Source organism: Globicephala melas, chromosome 1, assembly GCF_963455315.2.
Source record: "Globicephala melas chromosome 1, mGloMel1.2, whole genome shotgun sequence".
In the NCBI taxonomy this organism is placed as follows: domain Eukaryota; kingdom Metazoa; phylum Chordata; class Mammalia; order Artiodactyla; family Delphinidae; genus Globicephala; species Globicephala melas.
The window spans coordinates 155,092,384-155,110,722 of record NC_083314.1 but is presented as its reverse complement, the minus strand read 5'-3'; the positions used below and the strand labels follow the sequence as shown (position 1 = coordinate 155,110,722).

Here is an 18,339-nt window from a genome sequence, read left to right as displayed (position 1 = left end):
TATTACATCTTCAAGCAGTGAAATGTAGGCTTTCCATACCAGACCACCCCTTCGGCCTTTGGAGTATGTGTTCAGTACACATTGCTTCTGGAATGGCTTAGTGAAGTGACTGGCCCAAGGCCACCAGCTTGTAGGCAGCAGGCCAGTTCACAAACATAGGTCTTTTTATTTCCAGAACATTGTTATTTTTCTCCTGAAATTGTCAATGTAAGGTTGGTTTTATTGTGGAGAACATATGCCTCCTTAAGGCTTGAAATGCTTTTTTAGCCATTGTGATTGATAATGGTCCTTATGTCCATCTATATAAACATGAGAACCAGCTTGATGTTGGTGGAATTGTTTTGTTTTAAATTTATTTATTTAAATTTATTTATTTATTTTTGGCTGCGTTGGGTCCTTGTTGCTGCGCGCGGGCTTTCTCTAGTTGCATGGAGCGGGGGCTGCGCTTCTTCGCGGTGCGTGGGCTTCTCGTTGCGGTGGCTTCTTGTTGTGGAGCACGGGCTCTAGGCGTGTGGGCTTCAGTAGTTGTGGCACGTGGGCTCTAGAGCGCAGGCTCAGTAGTTGTGGCGCATGGGCTTAGTTGCTCCGCGGCATGTGGGATCTTCCTGGACTAGGGATCAAACCCGTGTCCCCTGCATTGTCAGGTGGATTCTTAACCACTGAGCCACCAGGGAAGTCCAGAGGAATTGTTTCAGAAATTTTAGTTCTCAAATTTAGTTTTCACTTTTCTTTGTAGTTTGGAAGAATATCTAAAATAACAAGCACAAGTTAGCTTAAATCTTACCCCCTTTCTTCTTATTCATTCATATTAATATTCTTTCTTTATCTTTCATTCCCCATTTGAAATATAACATCCCAACAGTTTTAGCCAATTCAAATAAAGAAGCCTGGAACTAATGTTAATAAATACCTGAGCAGTACTGGAACATAAAATGCAGGTGATAGTGCTGCTAATTGGGCAAAATAAAAAGCATGTCATCTAATGACAGGAAAACATGATCAAAATGCAAGTCAAAAAGGCAAGTGAAGAAGTTAATTTACTTTGAACATAGGGAGATGCTTGATATGTGTTAAGTTGGAGACACATAGGAATGATTGGGGACATTCTCAGCCTGAAAGGCCTAAAGGCTGCAAGTTGGATTGGGGTGGTGGTGCATTAAGGTGAAAGATGGTACCAGTGTTTAGATTTGTTTTTCAGTCACAACTGGGCCAAGAGATATTTGCTTGCATTTGACAATGAGAGCATTATTTTTAGGTAAAATTTGACTGCCTGGGATGGGGCAGGTCTAGTGTTTTAATAGGAAGCAGCAATGGGCAAGGATTGGGCTTCATTTTAGGGGAAATTTCTGTGGTCCTTTTTCCTTGAATAGTTGTTGTGATGATAGGGATTTAGGTATTATCTCCCAACAATATCTATTTGGTTTTAGTTGTTTCACAGAGCTGTGTTGTGGGTTTAGGCATATTATAATGTAAAGGATTTTTGTAGAGAGAGTGAGGTACATGCCAAGAAATAGAGAGCCGAAACCTAAAGGTGCAGAGTTTTAGAAACTAGGGAATATTGTAGTAAAACCTTATGTTTCTTTGTATTTTATGAGGTTGGTTATTTTGATACATCCTCTTCCATGTCTAGCATATTACTAAGGGAGGATTTGGTGAGAATGGTAACTGGTCGAAAGAAAGAGCTTAAAAGACTTCCAAGGGAGTCTTAAAGGAGGAGCACTCTGCTTCTGGGATATTTTGAAAACTCCTTAGGTCTCTTTCTTCAAGAATGATAAAGAGTAACCAGATATTAGAATGACGATTGTCTACCCCTGAGTGATATGATTGAATCATCCCAATTTGATTGAATCGTCCCATTTCCTCCATGATTTTCTCCTTATCCTCCTGGCAGTGGCCAAACACAGGTCTCCCCCCTGCCCCTTCTTCTCCTACTTACCTATTGTCATTAATTTTTCAAACTTTGCTAATCTGTCCTGGTCACCTTTCTGAGAAGATTCTGACTTTCAAAAGGTTTACGCTTGGGAATGGTATGCACCCATGTTTCTAGCCTTGCAGTCTGCCTTGCAACTTCCAGGACGTGTGTGTGTGTGCGTGTGTGTGTGGTGTGTGTGTGTGTACCCTTCCTATCATGCCCTTTTATCTTTTTAAAAAATATATATATATTTATTTATTTATTTGACTGAGCTGGGTCTTAGTTGCGGCACGCCAGATCTTTAGTTGCGGCATGCGGAATCTAGTTCCCTGACCAGGGATCAAATCCAGGCCCCCTGCATGGGGAGCACAGAGACTTAACCACTGGACCACCAGGGAAGTCCCATGCCCTTTTATCTTAAATTCACTTCGGCAAGTCATGTGGATTTCTGATTGTAGTCCTACTTATACTTTCAAGGCCCAGAGAGAACCTCGTTTATTTTGAAACTCCTAGGATAGTTTGCAGTCCCAATAAATCTTATTTCAGGGCCAGGCTTTCCAAGAGGCCTCTTTTCTCAGAAAGGCCATATGCAACAACTCTCTTGCTCCTTCATTCAGAAGTAATTATTTATCAGGGTTTGAGCTAGGTGCTGTGAGGGAATCCAGAGATAAATCATACTCAGGTTCTACCCACAAGCTTATAAATCAGAAGGGGAAATATGGTAAGAAATACATAAATAATGATCATACAAGGTAACGTGGTGAGGGCAGGAAGAAGTACAGATTAAGGGCTCTGCAGGTTTACAGGAAGGAGTGATCACTTGGGGTTATTTAGAGAACACTTGTGGAGAGGTGGCCGTCGATTTGAGCATTGCAGAAGTGGCCTTTTCTTGGTGGACTTTGATTCTTCCCATTTTAGTTTTGGAAAGCAAACTTTTTAAAACCAGATAAATTAAGAGATAATGGGAGTTGAGATTTCTTATAGCAACAAACATTCAATATTTCATCTGGTCCTTAAGTCTTTATTAAATAGTTAAACAGGCAGTCTTATTCAAGTGTTTATAATCTAATTAATGAACATGAGTAATAAATCTAATATTAATTATGAACTAAATCTGGGAAATTCTATTATGCATTTTTCATAAGAGTCATCTAAGCTAATGTGGCTTGGTCTTACTATATATAAATAGCTTTATCTCATGATAGCGATAGCAATTTAACATGGAATAAAAAGGATCCTGGAATATAAATCTCTTTCTTACTTTTAAATACATACCTTTCTTATCACTCTAGAAGATGAACCTGGCATATTTGCCATAGGTTGTAGATGTTGTAAGTAGGCTACTTCTGTAGCAAAATCAATTCAGTTGCAATTTATGTATTAATTATTAAAATAAGTGATAAAATTAACTAAGGTTACTTTATTTTTTTATTTATTTATTTTTTTACTTTATATTTTTTAACTTGTTTGGTGAGCAAAATTTGTTTATGATTAGGTTTTATTATTTTAATGTTAAGTTTTGCCACAGTCAGAAAATATTGAGAACACCAACTTGTTTTCATAAGATCTGTTGCGTGAGATTTGATCGAATTTTTAAAGCCCCATGTGAAGACTGGATCTGCTTTGGGGAAAGCCTTTTGAATAAAAATACTCACTTTCTAGGAATTTATAGCAACAATTTATGTTCTTCCAAGAGATTTTTAAGATTTATTTATTATTTATTTATTTTTATTTTATTTTTGGCTGTGTCGGGTCTTAGTTGCAGCACGCAGGATCTTCGTTGAAGCATGCGGTATCTTTCGTCTTGGTGCCCGGGCTTCTCTCTAATTGTGGCGTGCGGATTTTGTCTTCTCTAGTTGTGGCACGCAGGCTCCAGGGTGTGTGGGCTCTGCAGTTGTGGTGCGTGAGCTCTGTAGTTTGCTGCACGCAGGCTCTAGTTGAGGAGCGCGAGCTCAGTATTTGTGGCGCACGGGCTTAGTTGCCCTGCAGCATGTGGGATCTTAGTTCCCTGACCAGGGATTGAACCTGCATCCTCTGCATTGTAAGGCGGATTCTTTTATCACTGGACCACCAGGGAAGTCCCCCAAGAGATATTAAGATAATTAGCTACAAATCATCTCTGTGCAGAGATGCTAGAAAACATGCTCCAAGCCATTTTCTCTTCTTCCTCATGAGAGGATCTTCTGTCCCTGATGAAAGTATAGTACCTTTGTTTTTTTGGAGTCAGGAATTTATGAAAAGAGGTTTCTCAATGGAAAAAGCATAAAAGTTGTAACTCTAAATCGAAAGCTGAAATGATCCTTTGTTCGTAAATTCAACTTAGTGTAAAGAACAGTGAGAGCTGGATGGATGGATGGAAACGAATGCCTTACCAGTGAGCCGGTTTCTTAGAAGTATAGCGGGAGGAGCTCATGTTTAAGCTAAATGACTCCTTAGGGTGGGAGTGAGGGAGCTGGGCAGAGCTTGAAGTAGGGCTGTAAGCATCTTTTAGAGGAGGTGGCCTGGGTGGTTCTTAATGCCTTTTTCCCCCCAGTTTTAAACTTCTGTGATGCAGTAAAATGTAAAGGACATTATTACTGACTTGAATTTTTTTTGCCATTATCCATTTATGATTTTCTAATTCAGACAGGTCTCTCAAGTTAAACACTTAACCTTTAATACATTTATCAGTTCCAGATAATTTGTTAACTTCTGTTCTGTAGCCAACCCCCACTCTGACAGTGTGGCTCTGAGCCAGCCAAAGATTCATTCATAATCTATTGACTGCACAGATGTTTGGGAGCTGATTGCACCAGCACATCCTTAGTTGGGGCAATTCAAGATTTAAAAGCAGACTGTGCACAGATGGTTTTAAAAATGCTTCTTGAATTGTGTACCTTGGTAATGTTTGTGGGAAGAGATCAGAGGACAATCAAAACTGGTTACCAACTTTCTAAATCTCACGGGCCTTTGCACTCAAACTAAACCTACTCATCATTAGCAAGTTATACAGAGATACACTGGCAATTGTGCATCTTCCTCCTTTGACCATAGCAGTTTTCGTGGCAGATTCTGCTAAGATCAGGCATGTACAGGGGTCCCTACAATGAAAGTTTAGATTCTTTTTAAAGTTTTTTTGATAATTATTTTCATTTCTAGAAAGATTTTATTTGCCCCATTTAAAAAGGTTAGAGTCTCACTCTCATCATTGTCATGAGTACCTCGTAAGAATCTATTAATAAAAGTAAATAAATTTCTGTAGATTACCTTGGTTTCTTTGTTCTCAGTACATCTAAGAGAATAGTGTATAGGCCATGTGCATATGGTGATAAGTGCAAATGTCATGGGAGCTGAGTTGAGAGGATCTTACTTGGTTATTTAGGACTCAAGATTTTATCTAGTCATTTCCAACCGTGATTCAACATTCTTCGCTTTAATTCCCTCCAGAAACTCCAAGATCATATTGCTTCCTAACACTTAGAGTTCCTGTTGATGTATAGAGCTGCTTGTAGGCCTCCAGCACCAGAAATTGGCTCCAAACCTTTTCCCATTACATCATCAGCCACTAATGTCATTACACCAGAGTGAAATCTGCTTTGAAGATTGTACTCTTGTTTTCCTTTCATTTCTTTCCTCTCATCATTTCCTTTAGAAGAAAAAGGGAAAAAAAAAAATTAGAGACCTCTAGGACAGTCCCAGGCAAACATTTAAGAGTGAATCAAACATCCTCACAGTCTAAACCTAGATTTATCAGCCTTCATTCCATTCTGCTGATGGAGAATGATGTGCCCAGCATGCATCCACATGAAGCCTGGAAAGTAGCAATTTGGTCATGTGACCCCTGGCTTTGGTGCGTTTCTTTCAGCCCTTCAGAATTAGTTCTTAATGACTTACATAGCTGTCCACCAGCATCCTGTCACTGGCCTGTCAAACCTTTTCAGATAGTTTCCCAGAATAGAAATTCTTAGGACATCACTAAGTTTCTTGCTCTTTGTGTTCAATTAAACTGTTTCTTGGGTGTAAGTATTTGTCAGATAAGCATTTAAGCCATCTGGAGTTTTTTACTTCCCCCCTGTAAATCTTTTAAGACATTACAGTGTTATCTATATTTATAGCTGATGTGGAGATGCTTATTCATCTTCCCTCCCCCATCACAAAGCAATTGATTGCAAGTTCTGACTCTCTTTTCTCTGTCCTAAATATAATTCTTCAATGTTTTTCAACCATCTTTAAAGCTTCCAGTTGGTGGTGTGCTTTGTTTGGCTTTGTGCCTGACAGCATGGTTCAGGTAAGGAAAGAACTGGGAAGTGATTTCAGTTCGGAGACTTTGTGCCGTCCACTCAATTACTGGCCTAGACTTTAGTGTTTTTGTGTCCTTTGAGGCAGATTAGCTTGAGATTAGAAAGAATAATAATCATCAGTAGCCCCAAAGAAGTGGGACCACAGTGTCTAAAACAAAAGAATAAACTTGGCTCTTATTTTTTAAGACTTTGGGTTTACATTTCTGTACAGTATTAATCACTGGGGACCCTTAATGTATGTGCTGTAGGCTGTGGCATGGAGTGTGAGAAGCCACATAGAACTTGAAAAACATTGGAGAGAATGGCATTGAAAATTATGGACCAGACTAGGACAACCAAGTGCCTTTTTTTCTTTCCCCTCCGCAAAATAAGACATTAAAAGTCCTTGATTCACATTAGGATTTGAGTTTGGATTTCTAGCAATTTTAGATTTTCTGCTTGGAGCTCCTTGTTAGTCTCTGCGGTATGAGCTGGATAGAAGGGAAAACTTTCCTCCTTATTTTTGGCTAAGACTTAAGCCGGTGTGAAAAACCCCTTCAGCACAATTTTGTATACTTTCTCAGGCTGAGAAATTGAATGAATTAGTGAAAACATCCACAAGGAAAGCTATAAATAACCTGGACAGAAAGTCTGACTTTATTATTTCTAATGTGTCTCATGTATGTGTTTGTTCTTAGTTGTCAAAATGTCCACAGAAGGAGGATTTGGTGGTGCTAGCAGCAGTGATGCCCAGCAAAGCCTACAGTCCTTCTGGCCTCGTGTCATGGAAGAAATCCGGAATTTAACAGTGGTAAGGAAGAATGAGAAACTTTTAAAGAGTGTAAAAGCTTTGAGATGAATAACCAAAACTTAGACTAAAGTGTTTTTAATCTCAAGCACATTTCTAAAAATATAGTTCATTTCTGACCTTTGGATAGGAAAATGAAAATATAATTTACCTTAGGTGAGGTAACTACAAGGGTTTTTTTATATCTTAGTGCCTCTCTTTAGGCATGTGGTTGTATAGTGGATGCTTTGACTTGGAGATACTTTAATGTGAGGCAGATCTTTTAGAGAATGCAGAAAAGCAGAGCTTACTTTCCTCCAGTAGCTGTAGGTCATTTCTTAAGCCTGATTAGTGGCCCTGCCAAATTTCTAGGACCTGGTGAAAACTATTGGGCAGTTTATTCAACAACAAATCTATTGTAAGCAGGCACTCTTTCCAGGTGTCAAAAGATACACTTAGATTGGGGTTACTTAACAGCCTTACTGACATTTTGGGCCAGATAATTCTTTGTTTTGAGGGGCTCTTCTGTGCATTGTACGGTGTTTAGCAGCATCTCTGGCCTTTAATCAGTAGATGCCAGCCAGTAGCACTCCCCTTCCAGTTGTGACAACCAAAAATTTTGCTAGACATTGGCAAATGTTCCCTGGGGGGCCAAAATCATCCCCTGTTGAGAACCTCTGGCATAGAAGAATCAAATAAAACCCTGGCTCTTGAGGGGCTTACAAGGTAGTAATTACAACCAGAGTCATTTATTTGATAAGTATTTATTAAACAGTTACTGAGTCAGGCACAGTGATGAATCTGAAGCAATAAAAGTCAGAGTATGGTGTCATATCCTTAATGAAGAATGCTCCATTTGGTGTCATTTCAGCAAATGCTGAAGGAGCTCTCTGTGTTAGATGTGTCATTCCTGCCCTGAAGGTATCAATATTAGCATCCTGGCAGAGCAAACACTGGATTCCTTCTTGATGTAGAACTCATGTTGCAATTTCTTAGAGCTTTGGTCCGTAACCTCTAACATAACGTAGTCAGTTTATTTGTTCACTCGACAAATACTTATGCACCTACTATGGCTATGCTAGTTACTGTGGATCCAATTGTGAACCAGACAGACGGAATCATTGCACTCACAGAACATGTATTCTGGTGGGAGAGACAGACTATAAACAGGTAATGAATGAATAAAATAAACAAAATAACTTACTGTGATAAATGCCCACTTGACTTCAGGGGTAGAGAAACTAATTTATATTCTGAATGTACTTGTGGGTCACGTTTGTTTGTATGGGGGATTTTCAGCAGTTGAACTTGGCTTGAGCTTTCTCGGAGTGGCCTGTGTTCACAGGTGGATTTCCACTGAGAAATCATTCTTTCTCTTCTGCAGTCTAAAGGTGGTAGTTATCTGTACTATCTTAGATATAAAACAGAAGGAAGGAAAAAAATGAAATTATAAAGTCAAAAGTGGGGTATTTTGTGCATGTTTTGAGGGGATAATCTCATGGTTAAGCTTATCAGGTTTTAGTGCTGGAATCAGCCTGGTGTAAAACTAGTGCCCTCCTGGGGTATGGTGGGACTAGGCCAGTGCAGCAAGTCTGTCCTCCAGCTTGAACGCAGAAAAAATCCAGGATCAGGCGAGCGGTCACATAAACTGTGGAAGTTCAGATTCAGCACCTAGCTTTTCTGTATTTTGTTGGACTTTGATTTTTTTTTAATTGTGGTAAAACGACACAGTGAAATTTACCATCTTAACCATTTAAAAATGTACAGTTCAGTAGTGTATTTACATTGTTGTGAAACAGATATCCAGGACTTTTTCATCTTGCAGAACTGAAACTTTATAGCCATAAAACAACCACCACCCGCTTTTCCCTCTCCCCAGCCCTTGGTAATCACCATTCTACTTTCTGTTTCTATGAGCACTCTAAGTACCTCACATAAGTGGACCCATACAGTATTTGTCTTTTTGTGCCTGGCTTATTTCACTTAGCATAATGTTTTCAAGGTTCCTCCATGTTGTAGCATGTGACAGGATTTCTTTCCTTATTCAGGCTGAATAATACTTCCTGTGTATGTGTACATACCACACTTTGTTTATCCATTCATCTGTCAGTGGGCATTTGGGTTGCTTTCATTTCTTGCCTATAGTGAATAATGCTGCAGTGAACAGGAATGTGGGCTTTGATTTTTATCCTACTTGGTTTAATTTTCAAGTTTGATTGACATCAGAGCAGATCGTGGTGTTGACCAACTTTTTGTCGCTAGACAGCTAGTCCTTCAGAGGTTAAAAATGGATTTGAGACTTCCCTGGTGGCGCAGTGGTTAAGAATCTACCTGCCAATGCAGGGGACATGGGTTCGATCCCTGATCCGGGAAGATCCCACATGCCGTGGAGCAGATAAGCCTGTGCGCCACAACTAGAGCCTGCGCTCTAGAGCCTGCAAGCCACAGCTACTGAAGCCCGTGCACTTAGAGCCCATGCTCTGCAACAAGTGAAGCCAACCGCAATGAAAAGCCCATGCACCACAATGAAGAGTAGCTCCTCCACCACTCGCCGCAACTAGAGAAAGCCCGCATACAGCAATGAAGACCCAATGCAGCCAAAAATAAATAAATAAATAAATTTATTTTTTTAAAAAGTGGGTTACTTTGAGGAATTCACTTGTAGTTCAAGTTTTATGAGTAAGGAGAAAGAAGATCAAGGAGGAAAGTCTTCTTCAATCATTCTCCTATTGATGGCTAACTAAAAATTTCCTCCTGTGTACCCCTGAGAAAAGACTCCTAGACTGCTACCATCGTATCTCTTACATCAGATGCTTAGAATGATGTTTGGCATAAAATAGGTGCACGTTAAATATTTGAATGAATCAGATTCCTCCGCTTCAGAGTTAGTGTGAAGCAACATAGTGCCAAGTTGGAGTGAGAATGCAATCCAATAAAGTCCCTTTGTAAAACTTTTATTTTCCCTCTGCCTATGGCACACGAAGAAGGCATCTGCTTCTCTGACTGCACTTCTGCCTGTGTAACGTGGCTGACGTTTTAGTGTTTAGTCTGTGCCTTTCCTGAACTCAACAGCACTTACAACCAGACTTCCTCAGATATGTCAGAGCCTCTTAGGTTGACATCTCAAAGTATCTACCAGATTTTTAAAAAAATCCATATGTTCAAACCATCCAAACATAAATAAAACTTATGAGAATACTCATAAGGTGTTGTGGTCTCTCTATGACTGGGACAAAGATGTTCCAAAAACAAGTAATTGAAGTTTGCTAGATGATATAATTCATGATGTATTGGAGACATTGGCCCCAGTCGTTTTGGTCTGTGTTCTGCAAAAGCAATTTGTCTTTCATCTCAGCTTGGCCATCAGGCTCTCCTCATTCTTGAAAGCTCTGCATTGTCCATAAACCCAGATGGTGTTCAGCTGGAATTGAAGTTGGTTAAAAATCATACCAAAATGATCATACACCAGGATGATTGTGTAGAATACTGTATTCCTGCTTAGCAGAACTCTGGGAACAATAATTAATAGACTTCTTGGCATTGAATTTTACCCTTCTAGACCTCTTCGAAAGGGGGGAAGAAGAAGCTCACTTTTCTCTTTTGGGGGGCAGATGGGGAGGCAGTAATGCTGAATCTTAAAGAAAAATCTAATCCTCCTTTAAGCTCCTTCCGTACATCCCATTTAGCCTTCAGTTAGCTGTAATTTAATGCTTAGGTCACTTTCTTTTGATCGCCAATTATATCTTTTCATTCTTCAATGCCTCCAGATTGGAAGATGACATTTCCACCATTACAATCAAATCAGATAACCATTTAAATAAGAACTTGGAGGTAAAGGTTGGTGGACTGTTAAAAAATAGGTCCTGTGCTGTTTGAGCTCTTCCTGTAGAGCAGTGCTTCTCAGAATTTATTGTCTATATGTGAACAACATAAGGGTCATGTTGAAATACAGATTTTGATTTAGGAGGTTTGGATTGGAGCCTGAGATTCTGCATTTCTTTTGAGTTCCCAGATGATGCCATTGCTGGTCTAGGGACCTCACTTGGAGCAACAAGGCTTTAAAGCAGTGGTCCTTAACCCTCACTGTGGATTACAGTCACCAGGGTAGTTTTCAAAAAATGTGATGCCAGGACTCCACTCCCTAGAGTTCCTGATTCACTTAGTCTGGGGTAAAGCGCAGACATCTTGTTTTTCAAAAGCTCCCCCAGGTGATTCTAACATGTTGCCAAGGTTGAGAATCACTGCTTTCGAGAGGATAGAATCTTGACTTTGCCGGAGTGAGTGCCTGACTAGGTAGGCCTGCAAAAGGTTTCTCATCATGTTTGAGACTGTGGATGTTCTTTAGTGCAGCCTGAGACCCATTGACTTTTCTTTGGCTTTCAGCTCTCATTGAGTGAATTCAGACTTCTTGAAATTCGGCAATTTCAGTTGGCAGCGTTTTTTTTTTTTTTTTTTTTTGTGGTACGTGGGCCTCTCACTGTTCTGGCCTCTCCCGTTGCGGAGCACAGGCTCTGGACGCGCAGGCTCAGCAGCCATGGCTCACAGGCCTAGCCGCTCTGCAGCATGTGGGATCTTCCCGGACCGGGGCACGAACCCGTGTCCCCTGCATCGGCAGGCGGACTCTCAACCACTGCGCCACCAGAGAAGCCCCCTTGGCAGCATTTTTAAGTGTAGTTCTTTGGTTGTGGTCAAGAGCATGAGAATGTTCTGAGAGAATCTGCTCTTCTACGATGCTGATGTCACTTCCAAGAGTAAAATGTGTTAGTTGTTCTTCCACTTGGATTAGCATCGGGAGAAGAAGTTTAATGTTACTCATGTCAGTTGCATGGTTTCCAGTGACAAGGGGAGCATTGACTTGAAAGCCAATTTACTGATAGTGAAGGGGCTCCCCTCTCCAATAAGCTTGTTGTAAACCCTTACATGTGACTGGAAAGCTAGGCTGAGATTATAGAAAACTGGGCTGTTGTCAGCGATAATGAGCCACACACACACATCTGAAGATCCTTTAAGATCTCAAGGTTTGGGGATCATGAGAAAGTTTCTCACAAAAGAAAAGGTTGGTGGGGCTTAGAGCAGAGCTTTTTGTAAATTTCTGCCTCATTTTACACATCATCAAGGTGGGGATGATATCCTTGACCTTTTCTTGTTTTTTCTTTTAATTATAGTCTCATAGAAATTCTAAAAGTAATATTTTATTCTTTCAAGTTAGGGAAAGAGGTCTTTTTATTAGCTTTGGGCTTTAGTTAAGTAATCTTAGAACAGTCTTGTGGGAATTATATTAAATAACCAAGCCAAATGAGAGCACGCTTGCAAGAGACCTAAATCTTGTGGTCATAATCTTGTTCTTTGTGTATCATCCTGGGAGGCCTTCCAAAGGAATTATCATCCCTAGTATTCTCTTTGGCATTTCTGTTTAACATCATCATTTTGTGTGATATGCCACACAAGAAAGAAGACCAGTGATTGATTTCTGTAGTTAAATGTTTTTTTAAAAATCCCTTTAGAATCTGGCCCCAATCCAGCATTCCCTTTCCTACTGTTCCCCTCTGTACTAAGGTCATACATCGAAAACTTAAATAGGCCAGGGTTTTGTCTCTGTGCTTCTGTGCATGCTGTTTCTTCTGTCTGATTAACATACTTTTCCAGCAAGCAGATTTGCAGTATCCCTAGATATAATTGAGATTCAGCCCCTCTGTGGAACATTTGCCAGTTCCTCTCGCTCACTCCAGCGCCCCACACCTCCCATTGCCAGCTGGTCATTTCTTTCCTTTCAGTGTGGGATTTTACACCCCCATTCTAGTATAGGATAGGGGATTATAATGTTCTCATGTGTTAGTCTCTAACAATTAAACTATTTGGCTATTCAAAGGTAAGAATATATTTGCATCTTCCGCATAGTAGTAGGTATCATACATTTGCTGTTAGTTGAGTTGCATGAAGTAATAAATGAAAGAGGAGGAGAAAAAATAAGAATAGTATGTGTCCTGCTGTCTCCTTTTGGTGAAACTTTAATAAACTGGACTTCTAAGCCTCTACCACTCCAGGGTTAGGTTTTTAGAGGCTTATGGAAAATGCTGATACCTAATTTGGAAAAGGAAAGGATGAAAAATTAGTGTTGGAAATTTGTAGAGGTGAGTGGTAGCCAAGCAGCTTGTTGGGTTTGGGTGGAGTAATTAGATGTCTTGGGACTTCCCTGGCGGTGCAGTGATTAGGACTCCATGCTTCCACTGCAGGGGGCATGGGTTCAGTCCCTGGTCGGGGAACTAAGATCCTGCATGCCGCCCGGCATGGCCAAATAAATAAAGTAAGTAAGTAAGTAAGTAAGATGTCTCGGTGTACATTTTATCCTAATAGTTGCTCTTCTGTATTCATAAAATAGAGTCTGGAAAGGCTGGTGATGTTTTTCCAAAATGCCCCACTGCCTTCTTTGATGTATAGTTGAGGTTTTCTGTTGGTCTTGGAAAAGAAAGTTCACTAATGCATGTTAATTATACCAAATCTCAAATAAGAGCTCCTTCCTCCGTAATGTGATGATGTAAATTCCCAGGTGAGCATATTGAGTCACATTTCAGACCACTTATAGAATCAATCATTTGACACCTAGTCCCAGTAGGGATTTTGCTGATTTTAGCTAATCTCTGCCTTTGCACCTTTCTCTTCATTGCAGCTCTGAAACCCAAAATTGATTTTTATTTCTAGAATTGCATCCATCATTGGCCATGTGTTTAAATACCAGTAGTATCAAAATAAAATGAAAAAGCGCTTAAACTGCAAGTAATTGAGTAGTGCTAATCGAAAATCCCTTTCCTAAATCCTATCCACAGTAAAGTTAAATGGTTTCTCCCCAGCTTAGTCATGTTTGTTAAGAAAAAATTGACAGGGCTATTCCTAAATGACAGCTGATATATTCACCCTCACCCTTTTTCCCTACTCTTCTACTCCCACCCCCATCCCCAAGCAGGTTTTGGAGACAAGGCCTTTGCTGCTGTGATGGGAAAGGAGCTCCTCCCCAATTTCTGATGTCACATTAGTGCAAAGGTCAGAAATAGGCAGTGCCGGGCTTCCCTGGTGGCGCAGTGGCTGAGAGTCCACCTGCCGATGCAGGGGACACGGGTTCGTGCCCCAGTCCGGGAAGATCCCACATGCCGCGGAGCGGCTGGGCCCGTGAGCCGTGGCCGCTGAGCCTGCGCGTCCGGAGCCTGTGCTCCGCAACGGGAGAGGACACAACAGTGAGAGGCCCGCGTACCGCAAAAAAAAAAAACAAAAAAAGGAAATAGGCAGTGCCACACTGGCTGGTGAGAACAGTCACTATGGCCAGGTGCTGCTGGCACTTGCCCTTGCATTCCTTGATTAGAAGGAAGAACTGGAGGAAAATCCCTAAGACAAAAGTCTCATTTTAACCTGCATGCAAGCTGGTAAACTTTCTTGGGCGAGGGGAAGACACGTATAATACATCTCTATATCGTGCTGGCAAAGAATCTGGTATTGTTTGGGGCCACTTTTCATGAGGGCACTATTAGAAGCCATCATAAGTTCATCCTGAAACCCTTTGTTTGAAGCTCTGCCTTGGTTAAGAAGTTTTTTGCCTCTAGAGCTTGTATTTTGTTCATTTCATTTGTACTTCCTCTCCTGCCATATTTTCTGAAAGGAGGGACTAAACCAATCAGAGTGTTTCATGCTGCCTGTCATACCCTGTTGATTATTCCTACTATTTATGTACCTGTTGTTACTCATTTCAGAAAGATTTCCGAGTACAGGAACTCCCACTGGCTCGTATTAAGAAGATTATGAAACTGGATGAAGATGTGAAGGTGAATTCACATTCATTTTCATTATTCATATTGAAAGTAAAACGATGGGAAAATTATTGCTCATTTCTCTAGAGCTCAAAGTCTAATTAAACAAAAATGAAAATAATATTGTCTGTTGCTTTTTTATTTGGATTCTCTCTAAAATTGTTATGTGAGCTAAAATTGAACAGTTTTAATTGTTGTATGGTCTTCTCTGAAAATTGGGGATATCCTGTTTTCCAGATGTTGAAAAGATGCTGAGTATTTGCTTTTTGAATCGCCCGATTCTTTCCACTATGTAATGTGAACATGTATCATCACATCAACAGGACAGTGACGTCTTCCTAGCATCTTATTGCAATCTCTAGTTTGTTGATCTGAGCTCTAAGAAATGTTTGATAATGATATTGCACTTGTTCTAACTTTTCAATCTGTAAGTTGTTTCACATGATTTATTCTTGTGAGAGGATTTACTTGGGGGTGGCCTTTTCTGTATTCCTAGGAGTCCACATCCTGTTACAGTTCTCACAGGAAAAGAGCAACTGTCTCTCTTTCCACTCAAAATTGATAGTCTCTTGTATTTGTGTGGAAAGCTAACAGTTTACCACAGTTTTCCCTTTTATTAGCTCACTTCTTCCTCATGGTAACCCTGAGAGATTTGATAGGATAAGAATTGTTAGTTTCACCATTCTATAGATATGGAAATAGACACAAAGAGGTTAAAAGTGTCTCACCCAGAGTAGGAGAACCAAGATCCCAATTCTCACCTCCTACTTCCTTAACTCCAGAGCTCTTCCCGTGGCTATATCCTGCATAGAGCACCTCACCAAGGGTTCAGAGCTTTGTTTGACCAAGAGTTTGAACTTTGAATTCAGACTTGGCAAGGCAGCTTGCATTACTTGAGCACTTACTGTGTGCCAGGCCTTGTGCTGGGTGCTTTTATATATATTATCTCATTTGATTCCCACAGCAACCCTGGAAGGTTGTTATCCTTTTTCTTTTCACTATGTGAAAAATAAAGCCCAAAAGGATGGGAAGCCAGAGATTTTCCCTAAATCCGTTGGCTCTCATACTCATTATCTTTCTCCACATTGTCTCCCTTTGGATTAGAACCTAAGTCCTACCACTTACTGGCTCTATGGACATAGGCAAATCACTTCATCTCTCCTAAACCCTAGTTTCTCTGAAAGGCTATTATGAGAGAAAGAAAGTGCATGGTAGGTGCTAGATAAATATCCTTTTTCCCTCTTCCCTTCTTCTGTCTGCTACCTGCTTTGTCCCTACTCGTGGATTTATTTTACCTTGGAATCTTGTAAGGCTACCACCATCTTGTTTTCTAGCCCTTGCCCCATAGCCCAAGAGTAGGACATGAGGTAAGGGACGAACTGATTGGTTTGAATGACTTGCTGGTGATTGACAGGGAGGGCCTACGTCTGTTACAGATGATCAGTGCAGAAGCCCCTGTGCTGTTTGCCAAGGCGGCCCAGATTTTTATAACTGAGTTGACTCTTCGAGCCTGGATCCACACAGAGGATAACAAGCGCCGGACTCTTCAGGTAATATTGTAGAAAATTAGGCAAGAGCTGCCTTTGCCTTCTTCTGTTGCATGGCTTTGGACCAAAGTTTTTGTTTTTCCTTAGCACTCTGTCAAGCTGATATGTTTAACTGGCATCTTCCTCTACTGCTGGGAGGCAGGCAGACCATATAGCCAAGATAGTCTGTATTTCCCCACCAAGAATCTTAATTTCCAACTCTCCTGTTTTTCACAGCTCAGTGACTGAACTTTGTACTTGGTGAGCTCTCACTATAAACAGAGGCTAAAGTGGTATTTATCTGTTTCCAGATCTAAACAACTTCTGGTTGGAAGCCTTGAGAGACTCCAGAAGAGAACAGTCCCAGGAAGAATAGTCTCACTAACCTCATTAGCCTTTTTGTTTCTTCCCTACTTTCCTGGGAATCCTTTTCTTCTTCTTTCATGTTTCCTTTTTTATTTTAATCCAGCAAATCAGCATTCATGTTGTATGAGGACCCCTTGGTCATTGGCTCTAGAGGCCCTCCGCTCAACATCCAGGCCCTAGTTGTTAGAGGAAAGGTTTCCCAGACATAAGAGGAAGGGTGTGACAGGTACAATAGTGACAGTATTTTAACAACAAAGCCAAGGAAGTAAATTATGCTTTCTGTTTCCCTTTATCTCCAAAGTTGAAAATGCATGCTTTTATTCATTTATCTACAGATATTAAATGAATACCCACAATGTGCCAAGCACTGTTCTAGGCCCTGGGGACTAATACACAAAACAAACAAAAATTCCTACCCTTGGGAAGTCTATATTCTAGTGCAGCCAGACACTGAAAACTTATTTTATGCTGTCTTGAAGGAAGTCTATGAATTTAGAGAGATCCAATTAAAGCTACCTTCAAGATCAATTCAGATTAAAAAATAAAATGGGCAAAGCACTTGAACAGGCCCTTCAAAAAAGAAGATACCCAGATGACCAATAAGCATATGAAAAGGTATACAACATCATTTGTCATCGGGGAAATACAGATTAAAACCACAATGAGATACTGGTTTACACCCACTACAATGGCTAAAATAAAAAAGACTGACAATACCAAGTGTTGACAAGGAAGTGAAGTGACTGAAACATTTATTGCTGGTCAGAATGTAAGGTGCGATCACCTTGGAAAACTATTTGGCACTTTCTAATAAAGTTAAACATGTTCCTTATTCTAAGACCCAGCCATACCACTCCTACGTGTACACCCAAGTGTGGACATTGTTGTATTGGAATGTTCATAACAACCTTGTTTATAATAGCCAAAAACTGGAAACAACTCAAATGTCCATCAAGATGTAAATATATTGACAAATTGATATATTCATAAAATGGATTACTACTCAACAATAAAAGGAGCAAACTGTTTATTCATACAACAACATGGATGAATCTCAATAATATTAAGCAAAAGAAACCAGAGGAAAAAATTACATAGCACGTACACCATATACTATCACCATCTGTGATGATAGAAATCAGAGTTGTTGTTGCCTCAGATTGGTAGGGGAAGGAAGTTGACTGGAAAGGGATAGAAGGAAACTTTGTCTGTTCTTATCTGGGTGATAGCTACCTGGGTGCATATATTTATTCAAATTCATCAAGCTGTGTACTTAAGATTTCTGTATTTTTTTTTTTTTACTAAATATGATAATCAGTAAAATACTAGCATTAAAAAAGGCAAAATAAAAATGTTAAAAAGACCCATTTAAGTATATCTGTTTCCAAAATTCTGTAGAACACTTTGGTGTATGTTTGGAGGTGATTTTTTTTTCTCCCCCTCATTCTATCCATTGATGAGCCGTTTGGGTAGCTTGAGTAGGTGACATCATCAAGAACATGATACTATATCGTACTAATCTTAAATGAGACCTGGCAGCCTTAAGATGCGCCCTGCTTCGGTCGGGAGGGTTTATTATCAAGCTGGTGGCTGGCAAGAAGGGTGGACTGGAGTTTTGCATTTCAATGGCTTGGGGCCATCACAAAGACAAGGGAAGGAAAATTTCCATCCCCTCCTATTTTGTCTGATGAGT

The 18,339-nt window shown here is 40.2% G+C and overlaps 1 protein-coding gene across 3 annotated transcripts in view; it reads left to right on the top strand.

Annotated features, from left to right (window-relative positions):
* Positions 1-18,339, top strand: part of NFYC (nuclear transcription factor Y subunit gamma) — a 63,395-nt gene that overhangs the window by 26,203 nt on the left and 18,853 nt on the right. For all 3 annotated transcript variants that reach the window (XM_030867771.3, XM_030867736.3, XM_030867753.3), the window contains exons 2-4: positions 6,870-6,982; positions 14,698-14,769; positions 16,191-16,304. In XM_030867771.3, the coding sequence (XP_030723631.1) occupies positions 6,878-6,982; positions 14,698-14,769; positions 16,191-16,304 (291 nt within the window). In that variant the 5' untranslated portion in view covers positions 6,870-6,877. The remainder of the gene's footprint in view (positions 1-6,869; positions 6,983-14,697; positions 14,770-16,190; positions 16,305-18,339) is intronic.